The 21,680-nt window shown below is 48.5% G+C and overlaps 2 protein-coding genes across 2 annotated transcripts in view; both read left to right on the top strand.

The window, feature by feature from the left end:
* The window catches only part of RIN3 (Ras and Rab interactor 3), a 162,871-nt gene that overhangs the window by 84,627 nt on the left and 56,564 nt on the right, over positions 1–21,680 (top strand). The window contains exons 6-7 of the mRNA XM_006879209.1: positions 11,146–11,218; positions 19,626–19,717. Coding sequence (XP_006879271.1) covers positions 11,146–11,218; positions 19,626–19,717 — 165 coding nt within the window. The remainder of the gene's footprint in view (positions 1–11,145; positions 11,219–19,625; positions 19,718–21,680) is intronic.
* Positions 5,398–11,075, top strand: LOC102854578 (cell cycle progression protein 1-like). The gene is made up of 2 exons (XM_006879136.1): positions 5,398–6,207; positions 11,010–11,075. The coding sequence occupies exons 1-2, from the start codon at positions 5,398–5,400 to the stop codon at positions 11,073–11,075; spliced, it is 876 nt and encodes a 291-aa protein (XP_006879198.1).

Here is a 21,680-nt window from a genome sequence, read left to right as displayed (position 1 = left end):
TCATAAGCGTTGACTGTTAATTAGCACAGTTTAAACAAGACTCCTAATGAATCCTTAGATAGCATGTGTTTATTCATTATATATACTTGTAAGATCCTCTTAAGTGGATGAAAAGACAAATTATAGACTAAGGGAAAATATTTGCAAATTATAATGTCTGACAAAGGACTTGAATCTGGAGTCTAACAGAACTCTCAAAACTCAACATCAAAGACAACCCAATTTTCACTTGGGTAAGGGACCTGAATATGTTGTTGTCGTCGTGGTGTGCATTTGAGTCAGAAGCAAACCCATAAGCAACCCTCCAGCGGGTTTTCAGAGACAGTAAATCGCACAGGAGGAGACTGTCCATCCTTCTGCAGAGCAGCTGGTGAATGAAGTCAAACCCCGTGCCTTTGGGATTGCAGCGCAGGGCCTTACCGCTAGGCCACCAGAGCCTACCCTTTGGAAAATATCCATTTCTCCACAGAAACACACAGGTGGCAAATCAGCATATGAAAAGGTGCTCAAGATGATTAATCATCAGGGAAATGCAAACTAAAACCTCAGGGAGATACCACTTCATATCCAGTACAATTGTTCTTGCATGGTTACCAGTGAGAGGAAGGGAAGGGATTGTCATTAAGTGCCATGGAGTCGACTGCTGTGACTCATAGTGACCCTGTAAACAACAAAGCTGGCCCTTGTCCCTTCCAGCTCCATCCTTGCAATCTGTGCCACGCTTGAGCCCATTGGTGCAGTCAGTCCGTCTTGTTGAGTGTCTTCCTCTCTTTCTCTGACCCTCACCCTTTCCCAGCGTGATATCTTTTTCTAAGGACTCGTCCCTCTTGACAACATGTCCCAAGTTTGTGAAATGAAGTGTCACCTTCATTGCCTCTAAGGAACTTCCTGGTTATACTTTGTGCAAGACACAACTTGTTTTTTTCTTTTGAAGTCCATGAAATGTTTAGTCCTCTTCTTCAACACCATAATTCAAAGGCCTCAGTTCTTCTGTCATCCTTATTCACTGTCCGACTTTCAGATGCATAGGAAGCCACTGAAAATACTGTGGCTTAGATCAGGCACACCTCAGTCTTTAAACTGACATCATTGCTCTTTAGAACTTTGAAAAGGGGTGTAAAAATTAATAAGCAGGTAATGAACCCTTGCTAATAAACCAGTATGCTTTGGAGAATTTCACTCAAATCCCAATAGGTTTTTAAATGATAAATAAATCAAACATGCAAACAAAAGGCTGGGTTTGACCAGAATGTGGAGAAACTCTTATTGGCTGTTTCTTATTGTTGTTGTTAGGTGCCATTATGGTGAGTCTGACTCACATAACAGATCTGAACCTGTCCTTTCCTGTGCCATCCTCACCGTCTGACACACTGGAGCCCAGGGCTGCAGTCACCGTGTCAATCCATCTCATTGAGGGTCTTCTTCTGTTTTGTCATGCCCCCACCTTTCCAAGCGTGATTCCCCTCTCCAAGGAATAGCGTTTTCTAGCAACATGCAGGAAGTATGTGAGATGAAGCTGCATCATCTTTGCCTCCACAGCTGCTAAGAATATTAAATGATGCAGCTCTTTTAGGAAAATGAACAGGCAATTTCTTAAAACGCTAAACACGGAGTTAGCATATGATTCAGCAATTCCTCTCCTAGATAGACCCAGGAGAATACAGCTGCTCGCAAATTGGCACCACGAGTATTCAGTTCAAGGCAAAATAGCTCAAAACGGAAAACTACTCAGAGGTTCTTTAGTGGGTGAATAGCTGAACAAACTGCAGTCTCTCCATCTGTGGAATACGCCCCAGTATTCAAACCTCACCGCCGTCCAGTCCGATCTGACCCCCTCACTGGCATTGCGTAAGGCTGTCAATCTTTCTTCCGAGGAGCTGATGGTGGGTTTGAACCTCCCCAGAGGCCACCTCAGGGTCAGCAGCGCAGCTGCCTATGGACCACAACTCCAGAGCCAGGAACCAAGTGCTGGTATAGACAACACGGGTGAAATCAAAGGAGAGAATGGCGAGTGTGTAAAAGCTATGCTCCGAAGGCCACACACCCATGACCCTGTCTGTGTCACATTTGTGAGGGAAACAGAGGCTCGAGACGAGGTGGGTGAGGGTAGCCCCACGTACTGTCATGTAATCGTGCCCTTGATTGGGAGGGGAGCTTGCACAGCTGCACACACAGCCAAAGTGCTCTGCTCACACGCAGACACTAATGCGCGTGCGCTTATTACACGAATGCACATGCACTTTAGTGCGCCTACGCACAAGTACGCATGTGCGGCCAGTTTATACTGGTGACGTCTCCTTGGGTCCTCTGGACTGTCCAGTCTCACCCTCCTGCGTCTGTCCCTTTGTTGTCCACAATGTTCTTAGTGGAGGCACCTGGTTGAAGGGGACTTCCTCGTACAGCTCCATCATTTCCTGTGAACCTAGACGTATTTTAAAAGGAAAATGTAAACAAATAGTTAGGAGTCCACATCATCCCAGACATCTCCCTAGATGTTGGGGTACAGTGGAGAACAAGAAACACGCCCTGTCTCTGCCCTGGGTGGGTCATTTGTGTTATCAAATGACAAAACAAGTTTCTAACAGGTTGGCACAGGTGCCCTGGTGGTGCGGTGGAGTAAGCATTGTGCTGCAAATTGAAACGTAGGTGGTTGGAATTCACCACAGCTTCAAGGGAGTGAGACGGGATGGTTCCCCTAAAGATTCTCTCATTGCTGTGGACTTGGGACCGGTTCACGGCTGAACCCTCACCAGGTTTTCAGAGGCTGCAAATTGTATGGGAGGAGATCCCACATCTTTATTCCTTGGAGCACCTAGTGTATTCAAACCCCTACCTTTGGGTTGGGAGCACACCTCCCTACCTACTAGGCTACCAGTTGTTGTTGTTGTTGTTATATACCATTGAGTTGGGACTGACTCATAGCTGACCCACCAGTGGGTTTTTAGAGGCAATAAATCACATGGGAGGAGATTACCAATCTTTCTCCCACAGCACACCTATGGGATTGAACCATGTACCTTTGAGATTGCAGTGCAGCTTCTTACCCCTAGGTCACCAGTGCTCCTGGGAACCCTACGTGTCAGTTCTCTGTTCCACAGGGTGTCTAAATTGGAATCACCCTGACAGGTTTCATGATGTCTCGGGCCTGGGGAGGGGCTGTTAGTGCTGGAAGTCAGCTCCCCTGCCCCACACCCCACCTGTGCTGACCAGACCCAGATGGGGAGAGGTAGATGGTCTCCCTCCGGCAGCAGAGGCAGCGAGTCCCTTCATGCTCACCTTGTCACTGAAGCACCTGGCTGCCTTCAGCCAGCTGGCACGTGGCTCTCACCCATTTTGAGAGCTGGTTTGGACAGGACAAGGAGGTTCTGCTGCAGGACTTAGGAGGTCCCCTTAGCATGAGTCCTGCTTTGTCAGAGGCTACTGCCTGGCTATTGACAGAGGTGGACACAGAAGTCCCCAAGGATCTTTCAGAAGCGACTTGGGCAGAGTAAGGGGTGATGTGGTCCCCTCAGCAGTGAGAAGTGTAGGAGCTGTTAGTCATGGCTGGCCAAGCTGTAAGCAGATATGAATCTGAGCAAGCTGAGAGCATTGGAAACTGACCAGCTTTACAGCAAAACCCTTTGTACTTCTGCTTATACAAAGCAAACTCACTACCATCACGCTGGGTCCAACTCATGGTTACTCCGTGGATTTCCCAAGTTGTAGATCCTGAGGAGAGAACACTGCCTCATCGTGCTCCTGGGAGCCACAGGTGGATTCGAAACGCCCACCTTTTGGTTGGCAGCCCAACACTTAATGATCTCTGTGCCACCAGGGCTCCTTCTTTCTGCTTACAGAAGTCATACGTGTTCCCAGAAGAGCATAATGCAGAAGTGAGGTTCAGTCCACCCTGTTTGTGTCCTGTTGTATTTTAATAGCAGGTTTCTTGAGAAATAATTTGCTTACCTCATGTTTTCAACTGGGACAGTGGTGGCTTGGGGTAGAATTCTCAGCTTCCATGTAGGAAGGAGGTTTGGGTTCAATCCACAGTCAGCACAGCACAGGCACACCAGTCTGTCAGTAGAGGCTCGTATGATGCTGAACAGATTTCAGTGGAGCATCCAAACTAGTCAGACTAGGAAGAAAGGTCTGGCAATAGCCTTCCATAATTCAGACCATGAAAACCCTGTGGGTCACTGACACTCTGTCCACAGCTGATCCTGGAGATAGGACAAGACCAGGCAGTGTTTAGTTCTGTTATGCAAGGGTCCCCATGAGTCCAGGAGGTGACTGACGCACCTGTGGCGAACAACAACAGCAACAAACGTAACGGTTCACCCACTGAAAGTGTACAGTTCAGTGCTTTTAGTCTGTTCACGGCTGAGAAGTCACAGTGGATTTTAAAGTCTTTGCATGCTTTGGGAAGAAACTCTGTACATGTTAGCTCTCAGCTCTTATCTCACTTCCCCCGCAGCCCTGAGCAGCAGCCACGAGCCTGCTTTCAATCTCTGTAAATTCCACTGTTGATTTCCACACCCACGGCCGCTCTGCACAGAGCCTCACTTTGCCTGGCTCCATGCAGGTGCCAGCAAAGCCAGACCCGCCCTCCCGAGCCTCCCACTCACCATAGGAAGCCGTGGGCAAGGTTTCTCTGATGCAAGAAGGTGTACACTCTGCATGGCACATGTGCATGCAGCTTCCCTGGAGAGGCCTAGGAATGCTTATAAAGGCGTTGGGACAGACGCCAGACCCAGAGCTGGGCTGGAGGCGCAGAATCGCATTCTTAGGACATTGCCTGAGCTGTGAGCAAAGCCTGAGCAGAGACAAACCAAAAGAGCAGACCAATTGCCATCGAGTTCATTCCAGTTCTTATCTACCCTTTGTGTGTCTGAATAAAATTGATCTCTGTCGGGTTATCGATGGGCCCCTAGCACCTGACATTACAGCCCTCAGCCACTGCCATCCGTCCACCCTCCTCCTTGTAGAGAAAATAGATGTTGTGTCAAATGCAACGCTAGGTGGCGCCATGGTCACACAGGCTGGTACCTGGATGGCACACGTGCTTGACCACTATCCTACAAGGTGGACAGTTTGATCATAACCTAGGAGTGCTGTCAGGGCTGTATCCTTTCCCCATACCTATTCAATCTGATGCTGAGAAAATCACTTGAGAAGCTGGACTCTATGACTGTGACATCAGGATCAGAGAAAGATTTCTCTACAACCTATATTATACACCAGCCTTGCTTTCTGAAAAGCAGAGCTGAAAGCGCTTGCTGCAGAAGATAAAAGACTACAGCCTTCAGTATGGATTACATCTTAACATCAAGAAAACAGACATCTTAGCTGTGCTCTCCGCCACCACGACAGCTAGCGTATTCTGGCGGAGGTAGCTCTGCTCTTTCAGATACCTGAAAAATGGCTGAAAATTCCAATTCCAGTGACAGTGATTCATCTTGTGATTGGACTCTCATCAGTTATGAGGGATCTGATATTGAGATGGTGAATTCTGAACATGGTGTGGCCAATGACAGTGGGGTGCTTGTTCTAGAAGGTTCGTCTTTTGAGCACGAGGAAGTTCAAGTGTTGCCAGGTGTAAACAGCCAGAGTGACACAACGGTGATGGGAGAAATTGCTCATCCAGCTGTGGAAGAAACCAAGTCAGCAGTTGAAGCAGAGGAAGAAACACCATTTGAAGACGACATTATCTACTTTGGAACTGTCAGTGATGATTCTGACACTGTTACCCTAGAGCCACCTAAGTTAGAAGAAGTTGGAATTCAGGAAGAAGCTATAATTGTTGAGGAAGCAGAGAGCACAGAAACCTTTCACATGGCTTCTTCCTTTAGCAGCCAGTATACATTCTGTCAGCCAGAAATTGCATTTTCATCTCAACATAATGATGATGAATCAAGTAGTGATGAAATTAGTCATCAGCCCAGTCCTGCTGAAGAGGGACCGCCTGCTGAACAGGCGCCCGAACCTTGCAAGGAGAACTTGGATAAGCGCCATTTCAGTAGTGATCTTAAGAAATGTGTCATGCTTGCTTTGGTGATTGCCATCATCCTGGAATCTGGGTATATCTGTGGTATAGTTCAGGTTCTGAGACATCAACAGTTGGTCAAAAACCGTGAAGATAAATTAAGTGATATGAAGGATTATATTTCCCAATGTCAGCAAGGACAGGAGTCTTTTATAGATAAGCAAAAGACCCTTGCTACAGAAAATGTACTGACTGAAAAAAAGGAAATAGAAACCTTACGGGAAAGACTCACTGAGCTGGAGCAGAAGCTAATCTTCGAACAGCAGCGTTCAGATCTGTGGGAAAGACTATATGTTGAGGCAAGAGATCAAATTGGAAAACAAGAAACGGATGGAAATAAGAAAGGGAGCAGAGGAACCAAAGGACACAAAAGAAGTCAAAAGAAACGTTTTTGGGTTCAGTTAACGAAACATTTGATACCTTGGTTTTTATGGTACTTGCACCGTTAGTCTGCCATAGTTTACTGGATTGTGTATTGCTTGTAGCTATGTCACCAACATCTTATATACTGACATGGTAACCCATGGGGGATAAACTTAGAGAATAAGACTAGGTAGGAAAAAAAAAGTCTAGAAAATTCTGTCTTTCAGAATGTTTTATTTTTTAATAATTAAGAAATCCATACAAAGAGCAATAAAAAAATACGTTTTATGTTAAAAAAGAAAAAGAAAACAGACATCTTCTTTACTGGACAATAAGCTCCTTCATGATAGATGGAGAAAAGATTGTCATTGTCAACAGATGGATCTTACTGGGATCCACAGTCGACATCCTTGGTATCAGCAGTTAGGAGATCAGGAGACGTACTGCATTGGGCAAGGCTGCTGTCAGATACCTCTCCAAATTATTGAGAAGCAATGATGTCAGTTTAAAGACTAAGGTGTGCCTGATTTAGGCCATAGGTCTTTTCAGTCACTTGCTATGCATCTGGGAACTGGACAGTGAATGAGGATGACAGAGGAATTGATATCTTTGAGCTGTGATATTGACGAAGTGTGCTGAATATTCCGTGGACTGCCAAAATAACAAACGGCTATGTCTTGGAGAAACTGCAGCCAGAGTGCCCTTTGGAGGCAAAGGGGACAAAGATTCATCTCACATACTTTGGGAATACTGTTAGAAGAGGCCAGTCGTTGAAGAGGGACATCATGCTTGGGAAAGTGGAAGGTCCAAGAAAGAGACTGAGTCCCTCAGTGAGATGGGTTGGCAACAGTGACTGCAGCAATGGGCTTGAGGGTGTCAGAGATTGAGGGGAGGGCATGGGATGGTACAGAGTACATGTCTGTGGTTCATAGGGTCGCTATGATTTGACTCAATGGCACCTGATAATAACAACAGCAATGCCATGGAAGAAAGGCCTGGCAATCAGCTTCTGTGAAGATTGCCGTTGTCCCTGTATTGAATATAAATGAAAATATTGGTCGTGAGTCAGAATTAACTGGATAGAAGCGGGTTTTGGTAATAGGACAGACTGATGTTTCTGAGATTAAGTCATTTGAAGGCACACTGTAAGGGTCTCCTGCCCTATAATATACTTAACATATTTCTTTCAACTTGCCTTTTTGTTAATCCATCATAATGTAATAGATAAATGCATTGGGTTGATAGGTTTTCAGAGGTCTGCTATTTCAGAAGTGGATGGCCAATCTTTTTCCTAGTGTATCTTAATCTGAATGTTTATATTTAGAAGTATCCGACAGACAAGCATTTTACAGAAAAAGTGAAAGATATATCCCTTATTGTTGGGTTAACCATTAGTATCAGTGTTGTCCCTGTCTTTGGCACAAGTGTCTTTACCCACTTATTTCCCAGCTTATTTTTCACAGTCAACACTCTTGGCACCAGTAGCCAGGAAATTAAAAGACGTGTTGCATGGGAAAGACTGCTGTTAGGGAATTTTCCGAAGTTCTGAAGAGCAATGTGTCTCTCTGGAGACTAAGGTGCATCTGATACAGGCCATGGTCTTTGCTATCACTTGTTATGCATCAGAGAGTTGGACAATGACTAAGGAGGATAGAAGGAGAATTGATGCCTTTGAGCTGTGGTGCTGGAGAAGAGTATTGAGGGTACCATGGACTGCTAGGAAAACAAACAGATTCGTCCTGGAGAGGGTTAAACTGGGCTGCTCCTTGGAGGCAAGGATTCTGAGGCTTCGTCTAACATACTTTGGAAATGCAAGGAGGGACCAGTCCCTGGACAGGGACATCATGCTTGGGAGGGTGGAGGGACAGCGCAGGAGGGGAAGGCCCTCTATGAGGTGGATTGATTCAGTAACTGGGATAATCGGGATGGGTGTGTCGGAGACAGATTGGCACAGGACAGAGCAGAGTTTAGGGCTGTTGTACATAGGATCGCTGTGAGTCGCAAGCGACTCGATGGCACATAACAACAAACAACAACATTGGGTTGATGGTGTGTCTCAGAAACCTTATTTGTAACCAAATGAAGCCCTCCCCATGTCTGTGCTATCTTCATGAAGGCTGCTGTGATTGGGTCCCTGTCACAGCCAGGGCATAAGTCCATCTCAGTGGAGGTTCCTAACCCACCAATTTATCAAAACACTGAAGTTGTCAATGATTTCATTTTACTTAGACCCGCAGTCCACATCCAGGGTAACAGCAGTCAGTAAATCAAAAGACATGTTGCCTGGGGAAAGTCTGTTGTCACAGACCTCTCCAAAGTTCGAAAGAGCAAGGATGTCAGTTTAAAGACCAAGGTGCACCTGGTCCAAGCCATGCTCTTCTGTGTTTCTTCTTGTGCATATGAAAGTCAGAAAATTAATAAGGATGACAGAAGTTGAGTTATGGTGTTGGACTATCAAAAGAACAAACAAGTCTGTCTTAGAGAAAGGCCAACCAGGGTGCTCCTTCAAGGCAATAGTGAAACTTCATCTCACATACTTTGGACATGTTGTTAGGAGGGGTCAGTCCTTAGAAAAGGAGGACATCATGCTGTAAAAGGTCAAAGAAAGAGAGAAGACCAACTCTCCAGCAAGGTTGGTTGACACAATGAATATCAGAGATTCTGCGTCTGAGCATATTGATATGATATTAAGCATGTCACGATGGTCGTGATAGCACAGGCTAGGGCCAGGCTCAGATCTGCTGTTCACGGGGCGTCTGTGAGTCATAAATGACCACATGGCACCCAACAGAAAGAGCAGTGCTTTATCAAACTTTTTATGGCACATTTTTGCCATAAGTAAATGAGTGTAAATTTTAAAAATCATGCTATTTAAGACTCTGCTTAGCAAGTAGAAAGACAGGGGATCAAGAAATAAAGCCATTCAAAGAGCCCATTGGTTCTGTACTCCTGGGGCCATCTTGGAGCTCCCATGCAGCCAGCGGGAGGCTGTGCTGGGCTCCGAGAGCAACCTGCTGGCCCCCGGTGCGTGCGTTTGTACAGTGGGGTGGCTCCTTCCCTCTGCAGGTGGAGGAACTGAGACTCTGACAGGGGAAGGCATTCGCAGGTCGCCCCAAGTCCTGGGGTCAGCGTGGCCTAGGACCTGGTCCTGCACGCCCCGCCACCACCTGGAGGCTGGGAGAACCTCAAGAAACTGGAACTGAGGTGTGGTGGCTGTGTGTTTCTTGGCTCCTCTGATGCCCAAGAAAGTTCGTGGTGGGAGCCCAGCCCTGGTGCCCAGAGCACTGGGAAGAAGATTGTGGGGATGGGCGCCTGCTGGACCCTCGAAGAGCAATGTGGTCTCCTGGGACTGTCTCTTCTGCCCTGGGCTCTTTGTCCTGAAGCTCACCAGCCATATGCGATGTGTCAGCGGGGCCTCAGCCTCTAAACACTAACCATAATGCCCTGGTGCCTAGCCTCTCCAAAGAGCCTCAAGTCTTTGATTTCTCTTCCTTGTCAGAGCTGTAAAATATAGGGGCACCCTTACCTTGTCTTGGTCACCCAGCCATATCTAGCCAGATGGTGATGGTCCTGGGGTTCCCAGGTGACAAGGCAGTGAACCCCATTCATTGCCCACTGGACTGACATGGCTGCCCAAGGCTGAAGCAGAGCAGGGCAGCCCTGCCCACCTGCCCACGTGTAAGATTTCCATGAGAGAACATTGAGCCATTGCATTTTAAAATCTCTTTTTCAACTAAGAATCTTGGGTTTGTTTTTTTAGTATTATTATTATTATTATTATTATTATTATTATTATTATTATGAGAGAGAGAGAGTGTGTGTGTGTGTGTGTGTGTGTACTGTCAAATCAGATCTGACTGGTACAGGAGGAGATTGCCTTCCTTCTTCAGCAGAGCATCTATCTGGTGGTCAACCAAGAATCCTTTATGTTGTTTCCTTGAGGGGATGGGACTGAAATAAGGTGAATGTATATTTCTTGGGAGCCCTAGTGGTTAAGGGTTGAGCTACTAACTGAGAGGTCAGCAGTTCGCGCCCACCAGCCATACCCTGGGAGGCAGGTGTGACATCCACTCCCATGCATCACAGCCCAGGGAGCCCTCCGTGGCTGCTGGGAATCGACCCAGTGGCAGTGGGTTTGGTTCTACGCTTTATCATCTCCCTCATGGTGCTGTGACGTGCAGCGGCTCTTGGCTGTTAACCAAAAAGTTGTCAGTTCTCATCCACCCTCTACTCCACTGCAGGAGTGACAGACAGCCCTGGAGACACGATAGTTCCACTCTGTCCCGTGGGGTGGCGGTGGAATCCCCTCCATGGGTGGGTCTGAGTTGGGTGTCCTAGTGAAGGTGATAGGGGCTGCTTCATAAATTATCTTCCTAAAACCTTGATTCCCAGGTGCTGTGAGTTAGGTCTTTCCAATTCCCACTGGCCCCCGCGTGCGGAATAGGAACACTCCGCTGTCTAGAGCTTTTTGTGGTTGGATTTTCGGGAGCAGCTGGCCAGACTTTTTTTCTGAGGCACTGCTGATTGGATTTGAATCTCCAGCCTTTTGGCCGGCAGCCAAGCTCACAGACATGTGCCCCATTCAGGGACTCCTCTAACTCAGTGAATGTTCAATTTCCCTCAGGTCCAATTTGCAGCAGATGTGGGCAGGGTGGGACAGGCCAGGCGCCAGGGACCCTCGGTGAGCTGACCTGGCCCTGGCTAAGGGCTGCCCCCTCTGAGCAAGGACTCTCATCGAAGCCTTTCTCTTCTCCCTTCAGTTCTCTTCTTGGAGGGCTCCGTACTCGTGTTCGAGGACATCTTCAGGCTGGTCGCCTTCTACTGTGTCAGCAGGTGAGTGGGCCTGGCCTTGCTGATGGCGGGGGGCGCTGACCACTCGAGGCACAGAACAGGAGGTGCAGATGTTCCTGCAACCTTGGGGTGGGGGGACCAGGGGAACTTCCTGAGGGTCTGTCCCAGTGACAGGAAGGAAGGTGTCAGCTTTGATGCGTTCTTGGACCAGCTGGTGAGGACCTCTCCCTGGCTCTTTGCCCCCCACCCTCACTTCCTGTGTATTCCTTGTCAGGGGCAGCTCATGTCCTGTATGGACCCGACCCAGGCCCTGCAGGGGGCAGGTCAGGAGACGCTGCCCACCCCCACCCCATCCCCATGGGAGGGAGCTCAGTGTCACTGTGCAGCTGTGTGGTGGGGCGAGTTTCTGGTAAAGACCTGCTGAACCGGCACTGTTTTGATTCACAGTGGGTTTCAGGGCAACAGGAACTCAAAAAAGAGTTGATACCATCAACCACAGGCTTACTCTCCCAAGGCTGACTAGAGGGTGGGCAGAATGTCTTGGGGCCCAGGGCCTCGGGCCCACTTCTTCCTGCTTCAAGGACACCAATCCACACCTGCCTCAGGTGAACACCCCTCCTCACCTGCCCAGCCCACTTGGGCTCTAGTGCAGAGAAGGGAAGCTGATCATAACAGGTGATGCTCACGGCTCCCTCTGGGTGCTCGCTGGGGCCCAGCATTGTGCTCAGGGCTGACTCTCACGTGCATTAACCTTTTTGTAATTAGCAGGTTTTTTAAATTCATTTTAATGAAAGTTTACAGAGACTTAGCATTTCCCTTCATTCATTATTGTACTTTCTCCCTGCCCAACCTCCCCACCCCAGTTCGCTCTGCTCTTTGAAAAGTAAAAGAAAAATTCTTTCGTTATTATACAGTCCCTCCCCCCAAGTCCACTCCACTATGCAGCCTTCATTTTGAAAAGTAAAAGAAAAATTCTTTCATTGTTATGCAATCCCTCCCCCCAAGTCCACTCCACTATGCAGCCTTCATTCTGGACTCTTGTCATGACATTAACTTTTAAATCTGTAGAACAGTTCTGCAAAGTGAATGCTCTCGTTATTCCCATTTTACAGATTGGTAACTTGAGACTGAGACAGATAACTTATTCAAGGTTGCATCGCTGGTACGTGGCAGAGCAGGGATGCACACTAGAGAGAATCCTAAGTCACGTGCTCTTTGCTCCATCAGCCCGCTGTGTGCCCACCACCCACCCAGCTCCTGCCATTAAGTCAACTCAGTTCATAACAGCTCCCCAGGAGAGTCCAACTGCCCGTAGAGTTTCCGAGGCTGGAAAGCTTTACAGGCACGACTGCCGCATCTTTCTCCCACAGAGCAGGTGGCAGGTTCAAACCATTCACCTGTCAGCAGCCCAGTGTTTAACCAGTGCACCACAAAGACTCTTTGAGTCTGGCCGTCTTCCGATCATTCTCACAAGCAGAAAGGCATTTTCTTGATAAGGGAGTTGTTCTTACAGGTATATGCTGTCGAGTCAAACCCATCCATAGCGGCCCCTCCAGCAGGTTTTCAGAGGTGGTAAATCACACAGGAGGAGATTGCCCCTCCTTTCCCAAGGAGCAGCTGGGGGATTTGAACCATGTGTCTTTGAATTTGCAGCACAGCTTCTTACCACTCGGCCACCAGAGCTCCCTTTGTTGTTAGCTGCCATCAAGTTGATTTCAGCTCCTAACGGCCCTGAACAGAACAGAGCGAAGCCCTGCCCAGTCCTCAGCCATTTGCACGGCCTTGCTGTCCTTAACCTTGGTTGCAGTTACTGTGTCAGTGCGCCTTGTTGAAGGTCTTTGTCTCTTATTAAACGGACTCTCTGCTTTCCTAAGAATGATGTTCTTTAGCGAGGACTTTTTCCTTCTGATAACATGCCCAAGATATGTGAGGTGGAATCTTGGCCTCCTCGCTTCGTGCACTTTTTCCTCGACAGATTTGTTTGTTCTTGGGGCTGTCTGTCTTAGTCATCGAATGCTCCTGTAACAGAGATACCACAAGGGGATGGCTTTAACAAACAGAAACATTCTCATAGTTTGTTGTTGTTGGGTGTCATCAAGTCAAGCACCACTCAAGGGACCCTGTGAACAAAAGATCTGAACCCTGTTCTAGCCTGTGCCATTCTCACACTTCCTGACACGCAAGAGCCCATTGTATCAGTCACTGTGTCAATCCGCCTTGTTGAAGGTCTTTGTCTCTTATTAAACGGACTCTCTGCTTTCCCAAGAATGATGTTCTTTTGCAAGGACTGGTCCTTCCTGATAACATGCCCAAGATATGTGAGGCAGATCTCGGCCTCCTCGCTTCTAAGTCTCACCGTCCTCCCTTCGAAGGAACAACCTGCGTGCACTTTTTCCTCAACAGATTTGCTTGTTCTTGTGGCCGTCTGTCTTAGTCATCAAATGCTGCTGTAACAGATATACCACAAGGGGATGGCTTTAACAAACAGAAACGTTCTCATAGTTTGTTGTTGTTGGGTGTCATCAAGTCAAGCACAACTCATAGGGACCCTGTGAAAAAAAGAGCTGAACCCTCTTCTATCCTGTGCCATTCTCACACTTTCTAACACAAAAGAGTCTATTGCATCAGTCACTGTGTCAGTCAATCTGGTTGATGGTCTTCCTCTCCTTCGCCGACCCTCCACCCTTCCCAGCATCATCTCTCTCCAATGAATAGCCCCTTCTAGCAACATGCCCACAGTATGTGAGGAGACGCCTCATCATTCTTGCCTCCAAAGAACACTCCTGCTGCACCCTCTCCAAGACATATCTATCTGTTCGTTCTCTTGGCCGACCATGGGGTGTTCAGTGCTCTTCTCCAACACCACAGCTCAAAGGCATCAATTCTTCTTCTGTCATCCTTATTCATTATCCAGCTCTCAGATGCATAGCAAGTGATTGGGAAGACCATGGCCTGAATCAGACGCACCTTAGTCTTCAGACTGACATCATTAATCTTTAATAATTTGAAGAGGTCCCTAACTGCACACTTTGCCAGTGCAGTGTGTCTCCTTATTTCCTGACTGCTGGTACCAAGGGTGTTAATTGTGGATCCAGGCAAGATGAAGCTGTTGACAGATTCAATCTCCTCTCCAGCCTATTGGTCCAGTGGTAAGAATTTTTGTTTTCTTGACATTGAGATGCAATCCATACCAAAGGCTACATTACTTGATCCTCTGCAACAAGTACTTCAAGTCCTCCTCACTTTCAGCAAGCAGGGTGGTGTCATCTGCATAACACAGGTTATTAATGAGTCTCCCTCCAATCCTGATGCCACGCTCCTCCTCGTAGAGTCCAGCTTCTCGGATAATTTGCTCAGCTTACAGATTGAATAGGTATGAAGAAAGAATACAGCACCGATACACTCCCTTCCTAATATTTAAACCATGCAGTATTTCCCCTCTCTGTTTGTACAACAGCTACCTTGTCCAGGTATAGATTCCACAGGAGCACAATTAAATGCTCTGGGATTTCTACTCCTCTCAATATCAGCGACAACTTGTTAGGATCCACATAGTTAAATGCCTTTTCATAGTCAATAAAGCAGAAATAGACATTCTTCTGGTACCTGATGGGCTGCATAGGAATCAGATTGACTGCATTTGTAGGAGAAATCATTGGAGAAGCTCAATATCAGCAGTCAAAACTAGACCAGGGGCAGAGTGTGGGTCAGATCATCAATTAATCATATTCAAGTTCAATTCAAGGCTGAAGAAAATGAAAATAAGTGCGTAGGAAATAAGATATCATGTTGAATCAGTTCCATCTGAATTTCAAGATCATCTTAAGAGTAGATTCGAGTCATTGAACACAAATGATCAAAGACCAGATGAGTTATGGGATAATATTAAGAATATCATCCGTGAAGAAAGCAAAAGGTCATTACAAATACAGAGGAGAAAGTAAAAATCAAAATGGCTGTCAGAAGAGACTCTAAAGATTGCACTGAAGCATCAAAAAGCCAAAACAAAAGGAAAACATGTTGAAGTGAAAGAGCTGAACAGAAAATTTAAAGGGCAGCTCAGGAAGACAGAGCAGTGTATTATAATGGAATGTGCAGACAGCTGGAATTGGAGAATAAAAAGGAAAGAACTCGCTCTGCATTTTTCAAGCTGAGAGAACTGAAAAATTGAAGCCTCATGTCACAATATTGAAAGATGCTGTGGGCAATATATTGAATGGTCCAGAAAGCATCAGAAGAAGTTGGAGGGAATACAGAGTCACTGTACCAGAAAAATTGACACTGAAAAATTTCAGGAAGTACTGTATGAACAGGAGCCAGTGGTAATGAAGGAGGAAGTAGAAGCTGCATTGAAGACACTGGCAAAAAATAAGGCCCCAGGAATCAATGGGATACCAATTATGTTTTAGTTAACAAATGCAGCCTTGGATAAGCTTACCAGTTTATGCCAGGAAATTTGGAGGACAGCTATCTGGCCAGCAGATTGGAAGAGGTCACTCTTTTGTTCCCATTCCCCAAAAAGGTAATCCAACTGAATGTGGAAACTCTCGAACAATATCATTAATATCACATGCTAGCAAAACACCGCTGAAGATCATTCAAAAACAGCTAGAATAATACATAGATAGGGAACTGCTGGAAGTTCTTACAGTTTGGGAGACTGTGAGTCCAAATTTAGGATGCCACTTCTATGGGAGACCCTCCCTATCTCCCTGTAGGTTCTGGAAGAAAGTCCTTGAGATCTTCCTCGGGACCTCTGTGTCTTCTGGCCTTCCTGGGTGTCAAGAACCTTCCTCTCAAAGAGCATTGAGCCCAACAAGATGCACTCCACTCCTGGCAATTCCTTTTTTAAAAAAAAAAAAATTTATTATTAATTTCAATGAAAATTTACAGAGCCATTAGGTTTCCATTCATTCATTGTTTCCTGGCAATTCTTAGTAACGGTGAGGTCCCCCACTCTTGGATCTTTTTCCTTCCCTTTTATCTCCAGTTAGGTAAGAGGTATCACCGGCCACACACCCTCGAGAAGCTCCCCTTATGTCGATTGGGGTTGTGACAGGAATGAAAGATGGCTGCATTCCGCCGTTAATCTTTCTCCAGCTATTTGGTTTATCACCTCATAGAAGAATCATTGCATAATTCCCACATTATATCACTGTTGTTGTTGGTAGGTGCCGTTGAGTAGTCTACAAATCACAGCAACCCCGTGAACAACAGACCTGCACCCTGTCCTGTCCTGTGCCGTCCTCGTCATCTCTCATACACTTGAGCCCACTGCTGCGGTCACTGTGTCAGTCCACCTGGTTGAGGGTCTGCCTCCCTCTACTGACCCTCCACCTTGCCAAGCCTGATGCCCCTCTCCAAAGAACAGCCTCTCCTAGCAACAGACCCAAAGGATGTGAGATGAAGCCTTATCATCTTGCCTCCACGGAGCTCTCTGGCTGCACCTTCTCCAAGACATTTTTGTCTGTACTTTTGGCTGTCCGTGGGATAGTCTGCACTCTTCTCCAACACCACAGCTCAAAGGTTGTATCATTTAAAATATCAAATGCTGTTTCTTGATAATATCATTACATACATGTATTTTTTGAGGGGGACACGCAATTTAATCCATGGTATAGTCCACATCGTATCCAGTGTAGTATTTGCCAAGACAATAGAGAGTCATGGACTCTTCTTCGGCCTTCTTTGTCCATGGTAAAGATGACCCCCAGCAGATGGGTTGGCACAGTGACTGCAGAGATGTCCTCGGACCCAGCAGGTGTTGTGTGGGTGGCACACAAGGGGCAGTGTTATGCTCTGTGGTTCTCAGGGTCACTGTGGGTCAGAGCCAACTCAGAAACTCCTAACAATAATGACAAAACAGAGTTATTTGCCCGTCAGTGAAACAAGAGAGAACCTCTCTGACCCTTAGTGTGTTGTGAATATTGAACCCTGAGGAGGATATAGGTTCATTTCTTTCACTCCTTTTTCTAAGAAATTCTTCTCTTACTAGCCGGTATACTCACAGTACGAGACAGGCGTGTGACTGAGTGAGTGAATCATTGCAAACTCCAGAATGTGACACAGTTCCTTGATCTCTCTCGACCTCCGCTTGCTCCTCTGTGGAATGGGAATGATGGCCTTGTAGATGTTGGAGAGAATTGCACGTGCGGGGAGGGCACATGGCCAGTGTTCAGCAGCAGGTGCCCTGGTTACGTCACCATGGACCATGCCATGCAGGGAGCCATGGCTGGAGCAGCAGCTACATGTGCAACCAGGGACACCGCTGCCACAGTCCCCTAGGTCACCACTGCCACCCACAGGCTCTCCTCCCCTTCCTGCTTTGCCACACCATCCAAAGAGCCTGATACCAGGAGACCCAGGAGGGCTTCCCCGGAGGTCAGGAATAGGACGGTTCACCCACTCACCTCTGCTCATCATTCTGAAAGTCCTAACCAGAGCAGCAGGGCTGGGGAAGAAAAAGCATCCACATGAGGAAGGAAGAGTAAAACTATCCCTTTACAGATGACATCATCATATACACAGGAAAGCCTCCGCGAAGCTAGGAGAAGGAATAAATAGTTCAGCATGGTGGCAGGTGGATGCGGGGCCAATGCACAAAATCCACTGGGAGTTTTAAACACAACCAACAAGTGAAAAGGGGATTCGGAGAAGCAGATTCACCCTGCAAAAGGCTTCTGGGGAACTTGAAGAGGTCACAGGATGCAGAGGGCAGCGTCCCTGGATTTGAGGGGGTGGTCAGGTCCAAGCCAGAGCCTGTGCGCTCCCAGGAGTGAGGGACCATGAGGGGCCAGTGGAGGAAGAGCCCTAGGCTATCAGCTCCTTCATACACGACCTTGGGCAGCTCACCCAAACTCTGCTGACCCGGCTGCCTCATCGAGCCAGGGATGTTAGGCAGGGTGGACGCTAACATCCTGGAGTTCCTTGCTGCTGTCATCCTGAGACCCTGGCCAACAGCATCTTTTGGGACCAAACACGCAGGCAGGGCAGGGGACGCTAGATGCTCCAGATGTGTGCTCTTAGTGCACCTTGCGTCACCTGTGGGTCCTGGCATTCGCACTCCCCTGCTAACTGGATGGTTCGCAGTTCTTACCCTTCTGGTGATTGCAGCAGGAAGTGAGTTTACAGCCAGGGAAGAGTGGAGATGAGGCTGGAGCCACAGCAGCCATCCAAGCCCCATGAGGAGGAGGCTGCCCTGGACAGAGCCGGGGGGAGCAGAGAGAAGTGGGCAGCCATTGTAGAGGGCAGTAGGGAGAGCACAGGAGAGCAGGGGGGTGCAGGATTTTCTAGTCTGTGTGACAGGATGATGAGGAGGCCACAACCAGGATGAGGAAGAAAGGGGGGGGACACCAGCACCCCCTGCTTAGTGGCTGGGCCACCCTGGAAGGCTTTCTGCTGGAGGATAATTGGGCGAGGACTCGGCGTGTGGAATGGAGTTTGGAGAAAAAAGAAGGAATGACAAGGGCAGCCAGGGGACTAGCCCTGGGCTAAGGACTGCATTCTCTCAGCCATCTCCTCTGTCTGTAAGGGGGTTGGGACCCTCGGTGCAGTTGAGAGCATAGAGCTGCTTGGAGAGTGAGAGAGCTGTGGGAATTATGGCTGGGAAGGGGCTCAGATGCTGATGAGTCTTGAATGCCAGCACCAGGCAGAGAACTGGGGCGCACCGTGGGTACCTGGATGTGTAGAACAAGCCCTGGCTGTGAAGCCTGGAGCTCTGAGGCGGAGCACACACCCCTTCCCGTCTCAGGCCTCAGTTTCCTTACGGGAGCAGCAAGGGTGCCTGATTCCCATCCAGGAAGTCGCCAGCATGAGCCCTGGGCAATTCTCTGCCGAATGAGGGCTCTGGACAGAGAGGGCTGCCTCATCTGGCATCACCAGGGGTGCTTGACTGTAAACCCCTGGTGAAGGCTGACTGTGTGCTCTCTGGGGACTGACTGACTGACTGTGCCACTCCAAATGGAGCCTGACTGTGCGCCTTCTGCTGCATGCTGACTGTGTGCTTACCGAGTGAAGCCTGCCTGTGGGCTCCCCGAGAGCCGCCTGACTGTGCCCTTGACTGAGGTCTGCGCCCACCAGGAAGTGCTGTGCGCCTCAGCGAGTTCTGTGTAGAACAGTGAGGGTCAAAGGGTGAAGAGACCCCTCACTTTGCCCAGAATCGTGCCTTTAGAAGAAGCTGGGCTGGGGCTCGTCTTTCGAGCCAGGAAAACCACACAGAAGCAGTGACACTCCCCACCCCGACCCCCCACTTCTGAAACAGGTCACTCCCTGCCCCCTGACACCAGATGGGACCAGCTGCCCAGTGAAGCCCCAGGCAAGTCGCCCCCATCTGTGCAGACACGTGGCTGGGGATAGCGACCAACAAGGATTTGATAGCTCTTCTGTGTATGCTGTGGCTTTGAGGAGGACCCTCCCCAGACCTGACCTCCAACCCCTCATGTCTCCACAGAGACTTACTGCCCTTCACGCTGAGGCTGCCCCCGGCTATCCTTGAGGCCCGAAGCTTCACAGACCTGCAGACCATCTCCAACCTGGGCCTGGGTAAGTGTAAGTCGTCTCCAAGTCAGGGAACACTGGACAGTAGATGATAGCACCTGGGCTGCCCCGTGACCACTGCACAGAGGACCTGCTGCTTGGGCTAAGGCCAGGCTGGACCCTGAGGCCACCACACCTCTGTCCCTGGGGCTGAGCCACCAACCTAGGAGACACTTTGTCCAGAAACAACATTCAGCACAGCCCAGGGGCTCCAAGGGCACTGGAGGTCTTGGCAGGGCCTGTCTGAGACCGGTTTATGGGGTGATCAGGGTTCAGCATCAGGGCCCCTCCACGTGGAGGTCAGGGAGTAAGTCAAATCCCGCATGTGCATGGCTTGAAGAAGCACGTTCTTATTTTCTCGTGGCCTCGGAAGCTACAAGTTCAAATTCAGAACGTCCACTTCTAATAGCCACAGTCTGGCATTCCTGGCCTCGTACTCACATGCTGCGTGCGCCTGTCTCCACATGACATCTCCCCGTCTCTGCTCTAATCTTTCTGTAACTCAGAAGTCGGCCGTTAGGACCCTCTCTGACCAGGTCTGACCTCATCAGCATCACAGAACAGGATCTCATTCACTGGTTCAGCAGTCAGGACCTTTGTTTCCATCTGGGGAGGACATGGTTCAGTCCACAACTGATGGGGACACAGCTGCCGTATAGCCGTGGCCCTGAGCCTCCCTCACCTTCATCAGGAGGATCATGAACTGGGCAGTGCCTTCCTCCCCTCACCCGCCTTTCTGTACCGTCAAGTTGGAAACGAATAGTAGCTGAACCTCCAGTGGAGTTTTCAGAGGCTACAAATTCCAGTTAAGAGGCTGCCTGTCTTTCTTCTGTGGAGTGGCTGGTGGATTTGAACCATGTGCCATCAGATTAGCAACCCAATTCCTTACTCACTAGGCCATCACGGTCTTACCTGGTCCCTGGCTCCTACGACCTTTGGAGGAATGAAGAAGGCAGGAAAATTTAAAAAAATGGGATGGGGGACCAGGGTCTCTGACCCCCTGCTCTCACATAATAACGAGAGTTACTCATACCCACCGCACTCTTCCCGTGCGTTGCCCTGTGTGAACTCTTCACCAGCATGAACTCAGTGCGTGATTGGGACCCTCACCTCTGGTCAGCTGCCGGCCAGCTAGTGTGAGGAGCAGAGAATCACAGATGCCTGGGCTGCTTGGAGCTGAGCACAAGGCCTGGAGAACACGGTGCCTTCCTGGTTATCATTGAACAGAGGAAACAAGTGACCAAGAGTGTATGGAGACCACACCAGCTGGTTGCCAGGCCAGGCTGCCATCTGCTGCCCAGAGGGGGCTGTGGGTAACGGGGCAAGAGCTGCACAGGGCAGCACTTGGTTGAGAGGCCAGATTACCTGAGGAGAGCAGACCTTTGTGTGTTAACAGTGAGCAAGTACTTCCTGAACTCCAGCCCTTATCAAACCGGTAGGTATCTGCAGAGAAGATCCTACGGTGAAACACGAGCTTGCTGGCTTTCTCTGGATGTCCACGGTTTGCTGTCTTTGACAGGTGAAGCTATACCGTGTCTCAGGAGTTCACTGTGGGAGCTCCAGGGGCCTAATCGCTAGGGAGTGACACTGCTAATGCAAAGACAGCGTCTCTCCGGTGGTTCAAATCCACGAGCCACTCTGAGGATGAGAGATGGGTGGCCTCCTCCTGTGTGATTTACGTCTTTGGCTGCCCAGCGGAAGGTCAGTGGTGAGCTGGTTCCAACCCAACAACAATGAGATTGCTCATTTCAGTAGACTATATTTGCATTCTCCTTCTCAAATAAATTCCAGGTTTTGTAGGTTTTACTTTATTGTTGTAATAGGAGCAGTAGTGGTACAGTGATGAAACAGTCAGCTGCAAACCAAAAAGTCGCCAGTTCAAAGCCACCAGCCACTCTGAGGGAGAGCTGTGAGGCCATCTGCTTCTGTAAAGATTATATGTTATTATTATTATTATTATTATTATTAT

Source organism: Elephantulus edwardii, unplaced genomic scaffold (genome assembly GCF_000299155.1).
Source record: "Elephantulus edwardii isolate Elephantulus edwardi_28Jun2011 unplaced genomic scaffold, EleEdw1.0 scaffold00002, whole genome shotgun sequence".
Taxonomy (NCBI): Eukaryota; Metazoa; Chordata; class Mammalia; order Macroscelidea; family Macroscelididae; genus Elephantulus; species Elephantulus edwardii.
Note: the sequence above shows the minus strand (reverse complement) of the source record. Positions and strands in the feature narration are given on the sequence as shown.